This window comes from Ahaetulla prasina, chromosome 2, assembly GCF_028640845.1.
Source record: "Ahaetulla prasina isolate Xishuangbanna chromosome 2, ASM2864084v1, whole genome shotgun sequence".
Taxonomy (NCBI): Eukaryota; Metazoa; Chordata; class Lepidosauria; order Squamata; family Colubridae; genus Ahaetulla; species Ahaetulla prasina.
Genome location: NC_080540.1, coordinates 143,765,110 through 143,780,930, shown reverse-complemented (window position 1 = coordinate 143,780,930; position 15,821 = coordinate 143,765,110). Strand labels below are relative to the sequence as shown.

At 42.3% G+C, this 15,821-nt stretch overlaps 1 protein-coding gene across 1 annotated transcript in view; it reads right to left on the bottom strand.

Annotated features, from left to right (window-relative positions):
• FAM20A (FAM20A golgi associated secretory pathway pseudokinase) overlaps nucleotides 1–15,821 on the bottom strand; it is an 80,863-nt gene that overhangs the window by 21,304 nt on the left and 43,738 nt on the right. The window contains exons 4-5 of the mRNA XM_058165664.1: nucleotides 10,822–10,900; nucleotides 8,399–8,491 (exon numbers count right to left, since the gene is read on the bottom strand). Coding sequence (XP_058021647.1) covers nucleotides 8,399–8,491; nucleotides 10,822–10,900 — 172 coding nt within the window. The remainder of the gene's footprint in view (nucleotides 1–8,398; nucleotides 8,492–10,821; nucleotides 10,901–15,821) is intronic.

Below are 15,821 nucleotides of genomic sequence, written 5' to 3'. Positions count from 1 at the left end.
TGTTCTCCCCACCACTTAAGCAATTCATTAAGACATTTGATGGATGGCTCAAGTGAAATGTTAGATGCCAGCAAGAATACTGTTCCAACTTGTAAATGCTGAGACATAGGAGGTATTTCTACTGTTTGGACTGATTCATACCATACAGCTTGCAAAGGATGCTCTGGGGTCTGGTGTTTTTTTTTTTTCTTTTTGTCAGCAAAACAAGATGATATTTGGTTAGTGAGTCAATAACTGCCAAGCAGACTGACTAATAATGGCACAGAATCTTCTTAGAATACCTCAAGAATTTGCTTTTTCAGCCTGCTGTTTGCAGAATAAAAACACAAATAAAGCATAGATTTGGATCTTGATCAGGACTCCAGATGCATTAAACCAAGCGTGATCTACCACCAGACCTGCCAGATGCATCACAAACAGAAAAAAAGGGAGTTTAAGAGAGCTCCGAATGATGGGCTAATATAACACAAGCAGCTAGGTGGGAAACAGATGCAAGAGTTATCAAGAATTTAATAAACAAACAAACAAACACTTCACTTTCCTGGCCTTTTGGAAATGTGTAAACATCTGGTTTTGCCATCTTGCTTGGGCCACGCAGCCATGGGGCTGGTCAGTGCTCTGAGACCCTTCCCCTTACCTGTTAATTATGAATTTTAACTTTCATTGTCCTTTACATAATTTTATATACAGTTTTTGTATTTTTATATTTTATTTGTACACTGCCCAGCCTCTCTGTGAAGGAGATGGGCAGTTTCTAAATGAGATAGATAGAAGATAGATAGATAGATACCGTGTTTCCCCAAAAATAAGACCCTGTCTTATATTTTTTTGAACCCTGAAATAAGTGCTTGGCCTTATTGCCATGCGCTCAAAAGCCCGATTGGGCTTATTATCAGGGGATGTCTTATTTTGGGGGAAACAAGATAGATAGATAGATAGATAGATAGATAGATAGATAGATAGATAGATAGATAGATGGATGAGATTTCTAAATTTGATAAACAAACAAATAAAAAATAAGACTTAGGCATCTTGCGGCAGTATCAAATCCCCTCCTTTGTTAAATTTTATTTGTAACATGTGAACTATGAACATGCAGTGGGTTGTATCTAGTGGTTGTTTATCCACTTGTGGAGTGGGATATGCTAATAGAACAGGTTCCTTCTAAATTAGGGGAGATATGGAGGAGAATAGCAGGAAAGCTGCTTGCAGAAAGTATGATATAACCTATTATGTTCTAGAAAGTTGGGACAATCTGAAGCAAGAAATGACCTTTCAAATAACTAATAGTAATTTATTAATTACCTATTAAACTTGTATGCTGAAAGACTATGGGCAGTTCCCAACAATCGAAGAAATTAGAATATAATCAATGTATATAAAGGTAAAACGAATGTCTATGGAAACTGTCTGCACAACGCTTTAGAAGAAAGAGCTGGAGTATAAAACTATCAGGAAATTGTGTTTCCTTTCTATTACTGCCCCATGCTTAGATCATAGGCTACCACAATTTTTCTCATTTCACATGCTCTTTTCTGCACTGCACCTAAAGATGGCCAGAGAACACAAATCAATCATCAAAAATCATGCTGAGCACGAAATGATGAGGAAACTACTATATTCCCTGCTTATTTTTTCCCTCAGCTCTCCAGGGAAGACATCATAATTCACTAGGAGAATGTAGTTATATCAGCAATAGAAGTCAGCAAACTCCCAATGTGGATGAACTACGACTTTCAGCAGTCCCCTCAGCTTGGCTAAAGATGAGGGATGCTCAGAAGTATAGCAACTTGGAAGGTCACAGATTTGTCACCCCAGATCTAGACTAATCAGCATTGGTTCTTGAAGATTTTAGTCAAGCCCTATCTGGAAAGAGAGGAAATTAAGCCTGGAAATCCTTTCCAGATAGTTCTTGACTTATGACCAGTCGCTTAGCAATGGACTTCCCCAAAGCTACTTATGACTCCTATTCAAAGTTCCAATGACCCCAGCTGTTCCCCTCCTAGGGGTCACATAGTCATGTTTCGGCATTCAATAAGCAGCCTGCAGTCACATGACCACAATTTACAACATTTGTTTTGTTGGAAACTGGTGTCTGCTTCCAATTTCGAAAAATAATCTGTTGAGGACAATGGGTTCATTTAACAAATGTAGCATTCACTTTACGAATGCTGTGTTCATTTAACAATAGCAACAAAAAGGTTATAAAATCAGGCAGAGTCACACAGAGACCCACATAACAACCAGCATGACTTATGACCATAACTCTGAGCTGAATTATGGTTGTGAATCAAGGACTGTATACAGAATATAATTTCTGTCCTGAATGATAGTTCTCCCCAATAATGCGATTTTTCCCCTATCAGTATTTATTCTGGTGACCCTTAAGGATTTTAATGGCTGAAAGGAAAGAGCAGAACATTCATTCCATAATGATGTGAACGGCTGGCTTTAAAATTTGTGGCTGATACCTACCCTCAATGCTTGTCTACTGCGCCTTTTGCCTCACCCCTCTGAAGCTGCAGTCAAGTTCCTTTCTAGACAAATAACTCAGGAGGTAATTAACACTTGGGAATTACCTGTCTAGGTGGAAGGCAGCGATCTCTGCATTGTGTCTCTGAAAGTCAACAAAGTAAAAAAAATCTTCTGGTGTCTCCTCATCTCGTTTCTGTCTGAAAGAAAGGTCCAGGTAATTAACAGGAAGGAGATTGTGCGTAAAACAAAATATCTTTCTGAGACTAAGAAAAGTATTTGACAGTAGCTAGAAGGAAAGGTTTCCTTCCTTCTCTTCCGCTTTCAGTGGCTCAGAACTTTTGGGTTCTTTTATGTTCTTCTAGACTTGGAGTCTCATGCTCAAACTAACCAACACCACCAATATGTTTAAATAATCACTGAGAAGACTAAATAGTCATGCTATGGAATTGGGGTCCAATTATGGCAGGAGTGCACAACTCTGGCAACTTTATGACCTATGGACTTCAACTCCCAGAATTTCTGAGCCAGCATGGGAATTGAGCATGGCTGGTTCTGGGAGTTGAAGTCCACGGATTGTAAAATTGCTCACCCTTACACGATGGGAACTTTCTTCTGTTGCCTTCCTAATGTGATTTTGACTCAAGTCGGCCTGTTTGCCTAGTTGAGAAGGAAAGTTGCTATTCAGGTCAAAAGGGATCAGTTGGAAGATCTAGATCCCAGCTGGGATCAGGACAACAGAGCAAACAGTCAGAATAACTCCCTCTTTTGCTACACTGCCCTGGTCTGCACTGCCTCATCTCACAGCTGCTCTTTATTCTTTCCATAATTTTTAAAGGATGTATGTGGTTACACCCAGTTGGCGGTTACTCAACCAGCAACTTCTAGGTATCTTCTTGTATACTCATTCTGAATTCCCTTCAAAATCTTTGTACATTAGCTAAAGGTCTATGGACATTCTCAGTCGACCAGGTCATGATTGTCCCAAAGCTGCTATCTTTCTTTCTTTCTTTTTTTTTGAGGACTATCTGCATTTTATTGAAAAAGTTTTACATAGAACAAATTTTTAAACCATCATTCCCCCCCACTTCCCCCCTCCCCCTCCTTCCTCCTTCTCCCCCCCCCCCCAGAGACTTCCCAGAACAAAATGCAGGGTATAACATTTTTCAATCATAAGCTAAAATACCACAAAAATCTACCTCATATACACGCTCTCCCAACATCCCCTTAACTCCCCTTTCCCATTAAAACATATACATTAATATATACCATTTGTAACATTATTCATAGACTATTTGATACTTTTTAGTCCGATACTTGTTTTGAACATAATCAATCCACCTTCTCCACTCCAATACATATTTTTCTTGTGAGTGTTCTTTCAAATATGCAGAGATCTTTGCCATTTCTGCTAAGTTTGATACTTTAAGTGTCCATTCTTCAATCGTAGGTAAATCTTCTCTCTTCCAATATTGTGCAACCAAAAGTCTCGCTGCTGTTACTAAATTTAGAATCAACTTAGTCTCTATAACTGTACAGTCTGTAATTATACCCAATAAAAACAACTGTGGAGTAAATTTTATCTTCTTTTTCAGAATATTCTGCATAATCCACCATATTTTAATCCAAAATGCTTTAATTTTTTTAGAAGTCCACCATATATGAAAATAAGTAGCACCCACACATTCACATCGCCAACATTTGGCTTGCATATTCGGATACATACATGCCAATTTTTTAGGGTCTAGGTGCCATCTATAAAACATTTTATAAAAATTCTCTCCTAAACTTTGTGCTTGTGTAAATTTGACATTTCTAACCCATATTTTTTCCCATGTTTCCATCATTATAGGTTGTTGAATATTTTGTGCCCATTTTATCATACAATCCTTAACTACCGTATATACTCGAGTATAAGCCGATCCGAATATAAGCCGAGGTACCTAATTTTACCACAAAAACTGGGAAAAACTATTGACTCGAGTATAAGCCGAGGGTGGGAAATGAGGCAGCTACTGGTCAATGTAAAAAATAAAGATAGAGCCAAGTAAAATAACATGAATATTTATTTGAACGAAAAACAATAAAAGTGCAAAAGGGGGTCCCCAAAAAGAATATGGTATAAAACTATCAGGAAATTGTGTTTCCTTTCTATTACTGCCCCATGCTTAGATCATAGGCTACCACAATTTTTCTCATTTCACATGCTCTTTTCTGCACTGCACCTAAAGATAGCCAGAGAACACAAATCAATCATCAAAAATCATGCTGAGCACGAAATGATGAGGAAACTACTATATTCCCTGCTTATTTTTTCCCTCAGCTCTCCAGGGAAGACATCATAATTCACTAGGAGAATGTAGCTATAGGCTATAGGAATCAGTTGGGCTTGGTGATCGCGTACCTGGCTCCTTGCTATGTGACCACAGCCCTGCCTGAGCTGTTGGAGGTACTCGCTGCTGTGGCGGTCGAGACCCCCAGGGGGATTTTAACCTGCCATCAGTTGGCTTGTCATCGACGGCAGCTCGGGAGTTCCAGGCTTCCATGACGGCCTTGGACCTGATTCGAGTAAATGATGGCCCTACGCACACGGGGGGAGGCACGCTGGATCTGATTTATATCTCTGGGCAGTGGCTTAATGATCTGGTGTTAGATGATTTAGTAACAGAACCAATGTCATGGTCGGATCATTTTCTCCTTCGCCTAGACTTCCGAACCGCCATTCACCACCGCAGGGAGGCGGAACCTATACGGTGGTTCCGTCCCAGGCGCCTGATGGACCCCGAGAGGTTCCTGACGGAGCTTGGGCCATTCCCTGAGGAACTGGCCCACGGCACGACTGAGGAACTGGTCGTGGCCTGGGAACAGGCCGCGGCTGGGGCCTTGGACCGTGTCGTGCCTTTGCGGCCTCTGACCCGGCGGAGATCTCGTCCGGCCCCTTGGTACTCCGAGGGGCTGAGGGAGATGAAACGCCGGAGAAGACGCCTGGAGAGCACCTGGAGGTCCAGTCGCTCCGAAGCTGATCGGACACTAGTTAGGTCCTATTCTAGGACCTACCTAGTGGCAATGAGGGAAGCGATGCTTTCACGCCCACCCTCATTGCGTCGGCAGATAACCGCCCGGCCCCAGGTGACCCGCCTTCCTACATCAGGAGGTGCGGGATGACCCGTTGCAGGGACGAGCCGAGGAGTTTAGCGGTTATCTATACGATAAAATCGCTCAGCTGAGGGACGGTCTGGACCGAAATTGGGATGATCCAAGCGAGGGAGAGGAGGCACGTCTTGTTGAGCCCATTTGGGATGAGTTTGACCCTGTGGCTCCCGAGGACGTCGACAGGTTGTTGGGGAGGCTGCACGGCACGACATGTTTACTGGACCCGTGCCCTTCCTGGCTGGTACTGGCCACTCAGGCGGTGACACGAGGCTGGCTCCAGAGGATTATCAACGCTTTATTGGAAGGGTTTTCCTGCCGCCTTGAAAGAGGCGGTGGTGAGACCTCCTCAAGAAGCCCTCCTGACCCAGCTATTTTGGGTAATTATCGTCCAGTCTCCAACCTTCGCTTTGTTGCGAAGGTTGTAGAGAGTGCCGTGGCGCGACAGCTACCCCAATACCTGGATGAAGATGTCTATCTAGACCTGCTCCAGTCCGGCTTCCCCGGATACAGCACGGAGACAGCTTTGGTCGCATTGGTGGATGATCTCTGGAGGGCCAGGACAGGGGTTATTCCTCTGCCCTGGTCCTATTAGACTCTCAGCGCTCGATACCATCGACCATGGTATCTGCTGCGCCCGGCTGGGGGATTGGGAGTGGAGGCACCGTATATCGGTGGTTCTCCTCCTATCTCTCCGACCGACGCAGACGGTGTTGACGGGGGCAGAGGTCGACCGCGAGGGCCTCACTTGTGGGGTCCCGCAGGGGTCGATTCTCGCCCCTGCTGTTCAACATCTACATGAAGCCGCTGAGATCATCAGTGGTTTCGGGGTGAGATACCAGCAGTACGCTGATGACACCCAGCTGTACTTTTCCACCCCGGGCCACCCCAATGAAGTTGTTGAAGTGCTGTCCCGGTGTTTGGAAGCCGTACAGGTCTGGATGGGGAGAAACAGGCTCAAGCTTAATCCCTCCAAGACGGAGAGGCTGTGGACGCCGGCACCCCGATCCAGTCAGCTGGCTGTCGGAGGCGAGTTATTGGCCCCAAAGGATAGGGTGCACAACTTAGGTGTCCTCCTGGATGATCGGCTGTCGTTTGAAGACCATTTGACGGCCGTCTCCAGGAGGGCCTTCCACCAGGTTCGCCTGGTTCGGCAGTTGCGCCCCTTCCTTGATCGGGATGCCTTATGCACAGTCACTCATGCGCTCGTTACCTCTCGCTTGGATTACTGTAATGCTCTCTACATGGGGCTCCCCTTGAAGTGTACTCGGAGGCTTCAGTTAGTCCAGAATGCAGCTGCGCTGGTGATAGAGGAGCTACGCGTAGCTCCCATGTAACACCGCCTCCCGCGCAGACTGCACTGGCTGCCTGTGGCCTTCGAGTGCACTTTAAGGTGTTGGTTACGACCTTTAAAGCGCCCATGGCTTAGGACCTGGGTACTTACGGGACCGCCTGCTGTTACCACATGCCTCCCACCGACCCGCACGCCTCCCATAGAGAGGGACTTCTCAGGGTGCCGTCCGCCAAACAATGTCGGCTGGCGGCCCCCAGGGGAAGGGCCTTCTCTGTGGGGGCTCCCACACTCTGGAACGAGCTTCCCCCGGGTTTACGTCAAATACCTGACCTTCGGACATTCCGTCGCGAACTGAAGACACATCTTTTTATTCGCGCGGGGCTGGCTTAATTGGATTTTAAAAGTGAATTTTAGCAATTTTAAATGGGGTTTTAATTGACGATAATTTTTTAACATCAGGCTAATTTTAAATAAGTTTTTTAAGGGTATTTAAATCGTGTATATTTGTATTGTTGGTTTTATTTTGCCTGTACACCGCCCTGAGTCCTTCGGGAGAAGGGCGGTATAAAAATCAAATCAAATAAAATAAATAATAAATAAATAGTTATATCAGCAATAGAAGTCAGCAAACTCCCAATGTGGATGAACTACGACTTTCAGCAGTCCCCTCAGCTTGGCTAAAGATGAGGGATGCTCAGAAGTATAGCAACTTGGAAGGTCACAGATTTGTCACCCCAGATCTAGACTAATCAGCATTGGTTCTTGAAGATTTTAGTCAAGCCCTATCTGGAAAGAGAGGAAATTAAGCCTGGAAATCCTTTCCAGATAGTTCTTGACTTATGACCAGTCGCTTAGCAATGGACTTCCCCTATTCAAAGTTCCAATGGCCCCAGCTGTTCCCCTCCTAGGGGTCACATAGTCATGTTTTCGGCATTAGATAAGCAGCCTGCAGTCACATGACCACAATTTACAACATTTGTTTTGTTGGAAACTGGTGTCTGCTTCCAATTTCGAAAAATAATCTGTTGCGGACAATGGGTTCATTTAACAAATGTAGCATTCACTTTACGAATGCTGTGTTCATTTAACAATAGCAGCAAAAAGGTTGTAAAATCAGGCAGAGTCACACGGAGACCCACATAACAACCAGCATGACTTATGACCATAACTCTGAGCTGAATTATGGTTGTGAATCAAGGACTGTATACAGAATATAATTTCTGTCCTGAATGATAGTTCTCCCCAATAATGCGATTTTTCCCCTATCAGTATTTATTCTGGTGACCCTTAAGGATTTTAATGGCTGAAAGGAAAGAGCAGAACATTCATTCCATAATGATGTGAACGGCTGGCTTTAAAATTTGTGGCTGATACCTACCCTCAATGCTTGTCTACTGCGCCTTTTGCCTCACCCCTCTGAAGCTGCAGTCAAGTTCCTTTCTAGACAAATAACTCAGGAGGTAATTAACACTTGGGAATTACCTGTCTAGGTGGAAGGCAGCGATCTCTGCATTGTGTCTCTGAAAGTCAACAAAGTAAAAAAAATCTTCTGGTGTCTCCTCATCTCGTTTCTGTCTGAAAGAAAGGTCCAGGTAATTAACAGGAAGGAGATTGTGCGTAAAACAAAATATCTTTCTGAGACTAAGAAAAGTATTTGACAGTAGCTAGAAAGAAAGGTTTCCTTCCTTCTCTTTCCGCTTTTCAGTGGCTCAGAACTTTTGGGTTCTTTTATGTTCTTCTAGACTTGGAGTCTCATGCTCAAACTAACCAACACCACCAATATGTTTAAATAATCACTGAGAAGACTAAATAGTCATGCTATGGAATTGGGGTCCAATTATGGCACATTATGGAGTGCACAACTCTGGCAACTTTATGACCTATGGACTTCAACTCCCAGAATTTCTGAGCCAGCATGGGAATTGAGCATGGCTGGTTCTGGGAGTTGAAGTCCACGGATTGTAAAATTGCTCACCCTTACACAATGGGAACTTTCTTCTGTTGCCTTCCTAATGTGATTTTGACTCAAGTCGGCCTGTTTGCCTAGTTGAGAAGGAAAGTTGCTATTCAGGTCAAAAGGGATCAGTTGGAAGATCTAGATCCCAGCTGGGATCAGGACAACAGAGCAAACAGTCAGAATAACTCCCTCTTTTGCTACACTGCCCTGGTCTGCACTGCCTCATCTCACAGCTGCTCTTTATTCTTTCCATAATTTTTAAAGGATGTATGTGGTTACACCCAGTTGGCGGTTACTCAACCAGCAACTTCTAGGTATCTTCTTGTATACTCATTCTGAATTCCCTTCAAAATCTTTGTACATTAGCTAAATGTCTATGGACATTCTCAGTCGACCAGGTCATGATTGTCCCAAAGCTGCTATCTTTCTTTCTTTGTTTTTTTTTGAGGACTATCTGCATTTTATTGAAAAAGTTTTACATAGAACAAATTTTTAAACCATCATTCCCCCCACTTCCCCCCTCCCCCTCCCTCCTCCTTCTCCCCCCCCCCCAGACTTCCCAGAACAAAATGCAGGGTTTAACATTTTTCAATCATAAGCTAAAATACCACAAAATCTACCTCATATACACGCTCTCCCAACACCCCCTTAACTCCCCTTTCCCATTAAAACATATACATTAATATATACCATTTGTAACATTATTCATAGATTGATACTTTTTAGTCCGATACTTGTTTTGAACATAATCAATCCACCTTCTCCACTCCAATACATATTTTTCTTGTGAATGTTCTTTCAGATACGCAGAGATCTTTGCCATTTCTGCTAAGTTTGATACTTTAAGTGTCCATTCTTCAATCGTAGGTAAATCTTCTCTCTTCCAATATTGTGCAAACAAAAGTCTCGCTGCTGTTACTAAATTTTGAAACAACTTAGTCTCTATAACTGTACAGTCTGTAATTATACCCAGTAAAAACAACTGTGGAGTAAATTTTATCTTCTTTTTCAGAATATTCTGCATAATCCACCATATTTTAATCCAAAATGCTTTAATTTTTTTAGAAGTCCACCATATATGAAAATAAGTAGCACCACACATTCACATCGCCAACATTTGGCTTGCATATTCGGATACATACATGCCAATTTTTTAGGGTCTAGGTGCCATCTATAAAACATTTTATAAAAATTCTCTCCTAAACTTTGTGCTTGTGTAAATTTGACATTTCTAACCCATATTTTTTCCCATGTTTCCATCATTATAGGTTGTTGAATATTTTGTGCCCATTTTATCATACAATCCTTAACTAATTCTGTTTCTGGCAAAGCTGCTTTCTTTCAAAACGCAACTGGACTTTCTTGTTTTGCTTGAAGACATTTCGTTTCTCATCCAAGAAGCTTCTTCAGTTCTGACTGAGTGGCGGAGTCACCCATCTTCCATTCCATCCTTCCTGCAAGGAATATAAATCCTTTCATTCTTCACCATTCAGACAGAACTGAAGAAGCTGCTTGGATGAATAGCGAAATGTCTTCAAGCAAAAACAAGAAAGTCCAGTTGTCTTTTGAAAGAAAGCAGCTTTGGGGCACAACATTAGCCTTTCACTGCGGTTGGGAGGAACCAATTTTGGTTGTACAGGATGAAGCTTCCAATCCTTCTTGTGGGCTTTGTTCTTTCCACAGAATTGCTGAAAACCAACAGCACAATGTATGGACGCACCGAGGTGGGAAAACGTGAGAAGTACAGTATGGTGTAAATCCTAAAGTAGACCTTGGGTATTTAGAAAAAAAAAATCATCACGCTACCTACCACCACAAAAAAAAATAAAAAAATCCACACAATTCGAACCCTTGCTCCTTCTCCTCCTTATCTGCACAACATCTATAGCTTTGCTAAAAATGCGTTAGTGAGAAGGATTCAGACCATTTTCAAGTGAAGCAAGCTTACCTCATTGGTTTGAACATGGCTTTCCCGAAGTCTTGGAACCGCAAAACAAGTTTCAGATGCACCCCGCTGGGCTTTACAACTAAGAAATGAAGAGAGATTCAGCTCCTTGTTCAAATGTCAAAACCCACAGGAAACATAATATCTGTCTTAAGAAAGAATTGGAATGAGCTTCTAACACCTTAAGAGGTGTTGTATATGAAGATCAATATCTAGTTCGCCTTTATATGTTGGAAACCATTTACTATGTTGAATAATATGCTACATTAAACTTAAAATAGTGAAGGTCTAACTTATTTAAGGAGCACGTCTCAAAGTATGTTCAACCTACAACTCTGATAATTCCCTGAAAATTTCCAATATAATATTTCTTCGTTTTTATTTACTGATCTGTACTGAGTTATGTTTTTATTTATAGCCACTAATAGCCCAAAATTTCTATTGCTCAGTGAGCTTTGGCCCATTTTACAACCTTTCTTGCCACAGTTGTTAAATGAACCACTGCAGTTGTTACTAACATGCTTGTTAAGTGAATCCAGTTTCCCCATTGACCTTACTTGTCAGAAGATGGCAAAAGAGGATCACATGCAACCACTGCAGCCCTCATAAGTACATGCCAGTTGCTAAGCATCCAAATTTTGATTGCATGACCATGGGGACCTTGTTTCCAAGATGGCGCCGACGAAGGCTGCCTCGGTGAAATGCTCTCTAATTGTTTCTTTATTTCTAATTGTTCTCTGTGACTCACTACGGATTTCCTACTCACGAGACCATCTGCTAAAAGTTAAGGAACATTTCTTTAAGGAGCAGCTTTCTTTGATCTCACCCCCGCCTGTCTTTACAAACAGGAGGAGATTCTAATACAGGAGGAGGCAATTCCCACGGAGCCATGGATTACCAAAAAAAACAAACGACGAAAACGACGGAAGAGAGGTAAACGAGCTGGGATCTTAAACAGATTAAGAAATTGCATTAAAGCTCCTCTGCCTTCAATTTTCCTAACAAATATTCGCTCACTTGCAAATAAGATGGATGAAATACTCCTCTTAAACAAATACTATTCTGATTTTCGCAATTCAGCAGTCCTATGCTTCTCTGAAACCTGGTTAAATGAATCAATTGAAAATAGCAGCCTGAACATTCCAGGGTTTCAGATGGAACGATCAGACAGGATTCCAGAAACATCTGGTAAAAAGAAAGGAGGAGGCTTATGCCTATATATTAACAGAAACTGGTGTCAAGATTTTAATATAATTTACAAATTCTGTGACAATAATTTAGAGACTCTAATTATCAACTGCAAACCTTACTATTCGCCTCGTGAATTTTCCTCATTTCTTCTAATTGCTGTTTATGTCCCACCACAAGCCTGTGTAAACAAGGCATTACGAACTCTAGCTGACCAAATCATGGAGGCTGAAGCCAAACACCCTGATTCACTGGCCATTGTTTTGGGAGATCTAAACAAGGCAAACTTAAGGAAAGAGCTACCAAAATACTTTCAGCATGTCAATTGTCCCACCAGAGGCAAGAATACTCTAGACCATTGCTATACAACACTAAAAGATGCTTATCGGTCTTTACCACGTGCAGCTGTAGGACACTCTGATCATTGCATGATTCACCTTGTACCTTGCCTGCTTACAGGCAAAGACTTAAAGCCACAAAACCAATAATTAAATCAGTGAAGACCTGGACGGAGGAATCAAAATTAAAGCTACAGGCATGTTTTGACTGCACTGATTGGAATATTTTTAAAGATACCTCTGCAGACCTGGATGAACTCACAGATACTGTAACATCATATGTCAGCTTCTGTGAAGACCTATGTGTACCTACAAGGAACTTGCAAATATACAGTAACAACAAACCTTGGTTCACACCTAAACTTAAGCAGCTACGACATTCCAAAGAGGAAGCCTACAGAAAAGGTGATAAAATGCTGTACAATCAGGCCAGAAATGCACTAACAAGGGAGATCAGAGCAGCAAAAAGAAGCTACTCTGAAAAGCTAAAGAATCAGTTTTCAGCAAATGAACCAGCAAACATGTGGAAAACTCTTAAAAATATCACCAGCTATGGCAAACCTCCTTCCCAGGCTGAAGGTAATCAACAACTGGCAGATGACCTGAATGAGTTTTACTGCAGGTTTGAAAGGAAACTACAGCCACCTATCTCCACAACCCCCATCTCAGACACACCAACAACAGCCAAGCCTCCTACAACTGACCCCATTTCATTGGGTTCACAACCCCTAGTGATCACAGAAAAGGAAGTGCAGGACCTATTTCACAGACAAAAGCCAGGAAAAGCTCCAGGCCCAGACAAGATAACTCCTTCTTGCTTAAAAGTCTGTGCTGACCAATTGGGCCCATCTTCACCCATATTTTCAATAAATCACTAGAGATGTGTTATGTTCCTTCTTGCTTCAAACGCCTACCATCATCCCAGTGCCAAGAAGCCCACCATCAAGGAACTGAATGACTACAGACCAGTTGCTTTAACATCTGTAGTCATGAAAACCTTTGAAAGGCTAGTGCTTTCCTACCTGAAAACCATCACGGATCCGCTGTTAGACCCCTTGCAATTTGCATACCGAGCAAATAGATCAACAGATGATGCTGTTAATATGGCTCTGCACTACATCCTACAACATCTTGAGTCTCCAAAGACCTATGCAAGGGTCCTTTTTGTAGACTTTAGTTCAGCATTCAATACCATCATTCCAGACATTCTTCTAACTAAGCTAAACCAGCTACAGGTACTGGAACAGACTTGTAAGTGGATCACAAGCTTCCTAACAAACAGGAAGCAGCAGGTGAAGCTAAGCAAGATCACATCAAATACCTGTACAATTAGCACAGGGACCCCCCAAGGCTGTGTGCTCTCCCCATTTCTCTTCTCTCTGTATACCAATGACTGCATCTCCAATGATCCATCTGTTAAGCTACTGAAGTTCGCAGATGACACAACAGTGATTGGTCTCATTCGAGACAATGACGAATCCGCATATAGACGAGAGGTCGAACGACTAGCCTTGTGGTGCAACCAAAACAATCTGGAACTGAACACACTCAAAACCGTAGAAATGGTGGTAGACGGTAAACCCTTCCATACTTCCACCTCTCACAATACTAGACAACACAGTATCAACAGTAGAAACCTTCAAATTTCTAGGTTCTATCATATCGCAAGATCTCAAATGGACAGCTAACATCAAAAACATCATTAAAAAAGGACAACAAAGAATGTTCTTTCTGCGCCAACTCAGTAAGCTCAAACTGCCCAAGGAGCTGCTGATTCAGTTCTACAGAGGAATTATTGAGTCTGTCATTTGCACCTCTATAACTGTCTGGTTCGGTTCTGCAACCCAACAAGAAAAACACAGACTTCAGAGGATAATTAGAACTGCAGAAAAAATAATTGCTACCAACCTGCCTTCCATTGAGGACCTGTATACTGCATGAATCAAGAAGAGGGCCGTGAAAATATTTACAGACCCCTCGCATCCTGGACATAAACTGTTTCAACTCCTACCTCAAAGCAGCTATAGAGCACTGCACACCAGAACAACTAGACACAAGAACAGTTTTTTCCCGAAGGCCATCACTCTGCTAAACAAATAATTCCATCAACACTGTCAAACTATTTACTGAATCTGCACTACTATTAATCTTCTCATAGTTCCCATCACCAATCTCTTTCCATTTATGACTGTATGACTATAACTTGTTGCTGGCAATCCTTATGATTTATATTGATATATTGACCATCAATTGTGTTGTAAATGTTGTACCTTGATGAACGTATCTTTTCTTTTATGTACACTGAGAGCATATGCACCAAGACAAATTCCTTGTGTGTCCAATCACACTTGGCCAATAAAAAATTCTATTCTATTCAATGGTTGCAAGGATGAAAAATGGTCACAAGCTACTTTTTTGAGTGCCGTTGTAACTTTGAATGGTCACTGAGTGACCGGTTATAACTTGGAAGACTATCTGTATAGCTCTGGAAAATGAAGGGAAGAAGGTAAATAATTCTTCTTTCGTTCTGTTTGATATCTACAGCAGGGGTGTCAAACTCAAGGCCCGTGGGCTGGATTTGGCCCACAAGGCGTTTAGATCTGGCTTGTGCATCCCTTCCCCCCCCCGGGCTCCATTTTCATTAGCAGAGGGCTAGCAAGTCCTGCCTTATCATTTGGCCACCACAGGTGCCCCCGAAATGAGTAACATTGAGCTGGCCACACCCCCTGGCCCCCTGAGGTCAAACACAACCCTGATGTGGCCCTCAATGAAATCGAGGTTGACAACCCTGATCTACAGTAAAACCGAGAGATTTGTGTGGGTGTGAGAACTGGTAGCGTAGAAGGTCGGATTAAGACCAAGGGAGAAGCTCCCAAATCCATATTCACAAACTCTATGGATTACCCTGGACGTAGGGCGATTTGTCAAATCTGCCTCATATGGGTATCCTCCTAGACCTCTGGGAGGAAGAACAAGACCACAGTAATTACTACTTGGCCAGACCCATTTCCCATTTTAATTGGTGGACAGTCTGGACAGTCCATCTATCAAAGGTCCCCCAAAAAAGAATGGGAAGAGAATTAAACTAGCAGGGTGGGTTGTGCATGTGTGTGGTATATTTTATTTTGCAAATCCCTCTTTTTTTTAATGCTGGCTGATCTTAAGGAAGAAAGGAAGGAAAGAAAGAAAGGGAAAAAAGAGAGAGAAAGGAAAGAAGGAAGGAAGGAAGGAAGAAAGAAAGAAGAAAGAAAGAAGAGAGAGAGAGAGAGAGAGAGAAAGAAGGAAGGAAGGAAGGAAAGAAAGAAAGAAAGAAAGAAAGAAAGAAAGAAAGAAAGAAAGAAAGAAAGAAAGAAAGAAAGAAGGAAAAAAGCTAGCTAGCTAGCTATCTCTTTTTCTTTCTTTTCTTGTCTGAAAATCAGTAGGAGACCCAAGGAAGTCCCAAATCTGCAGGCTAGTCAAAAATGATCTGGAGGGAGG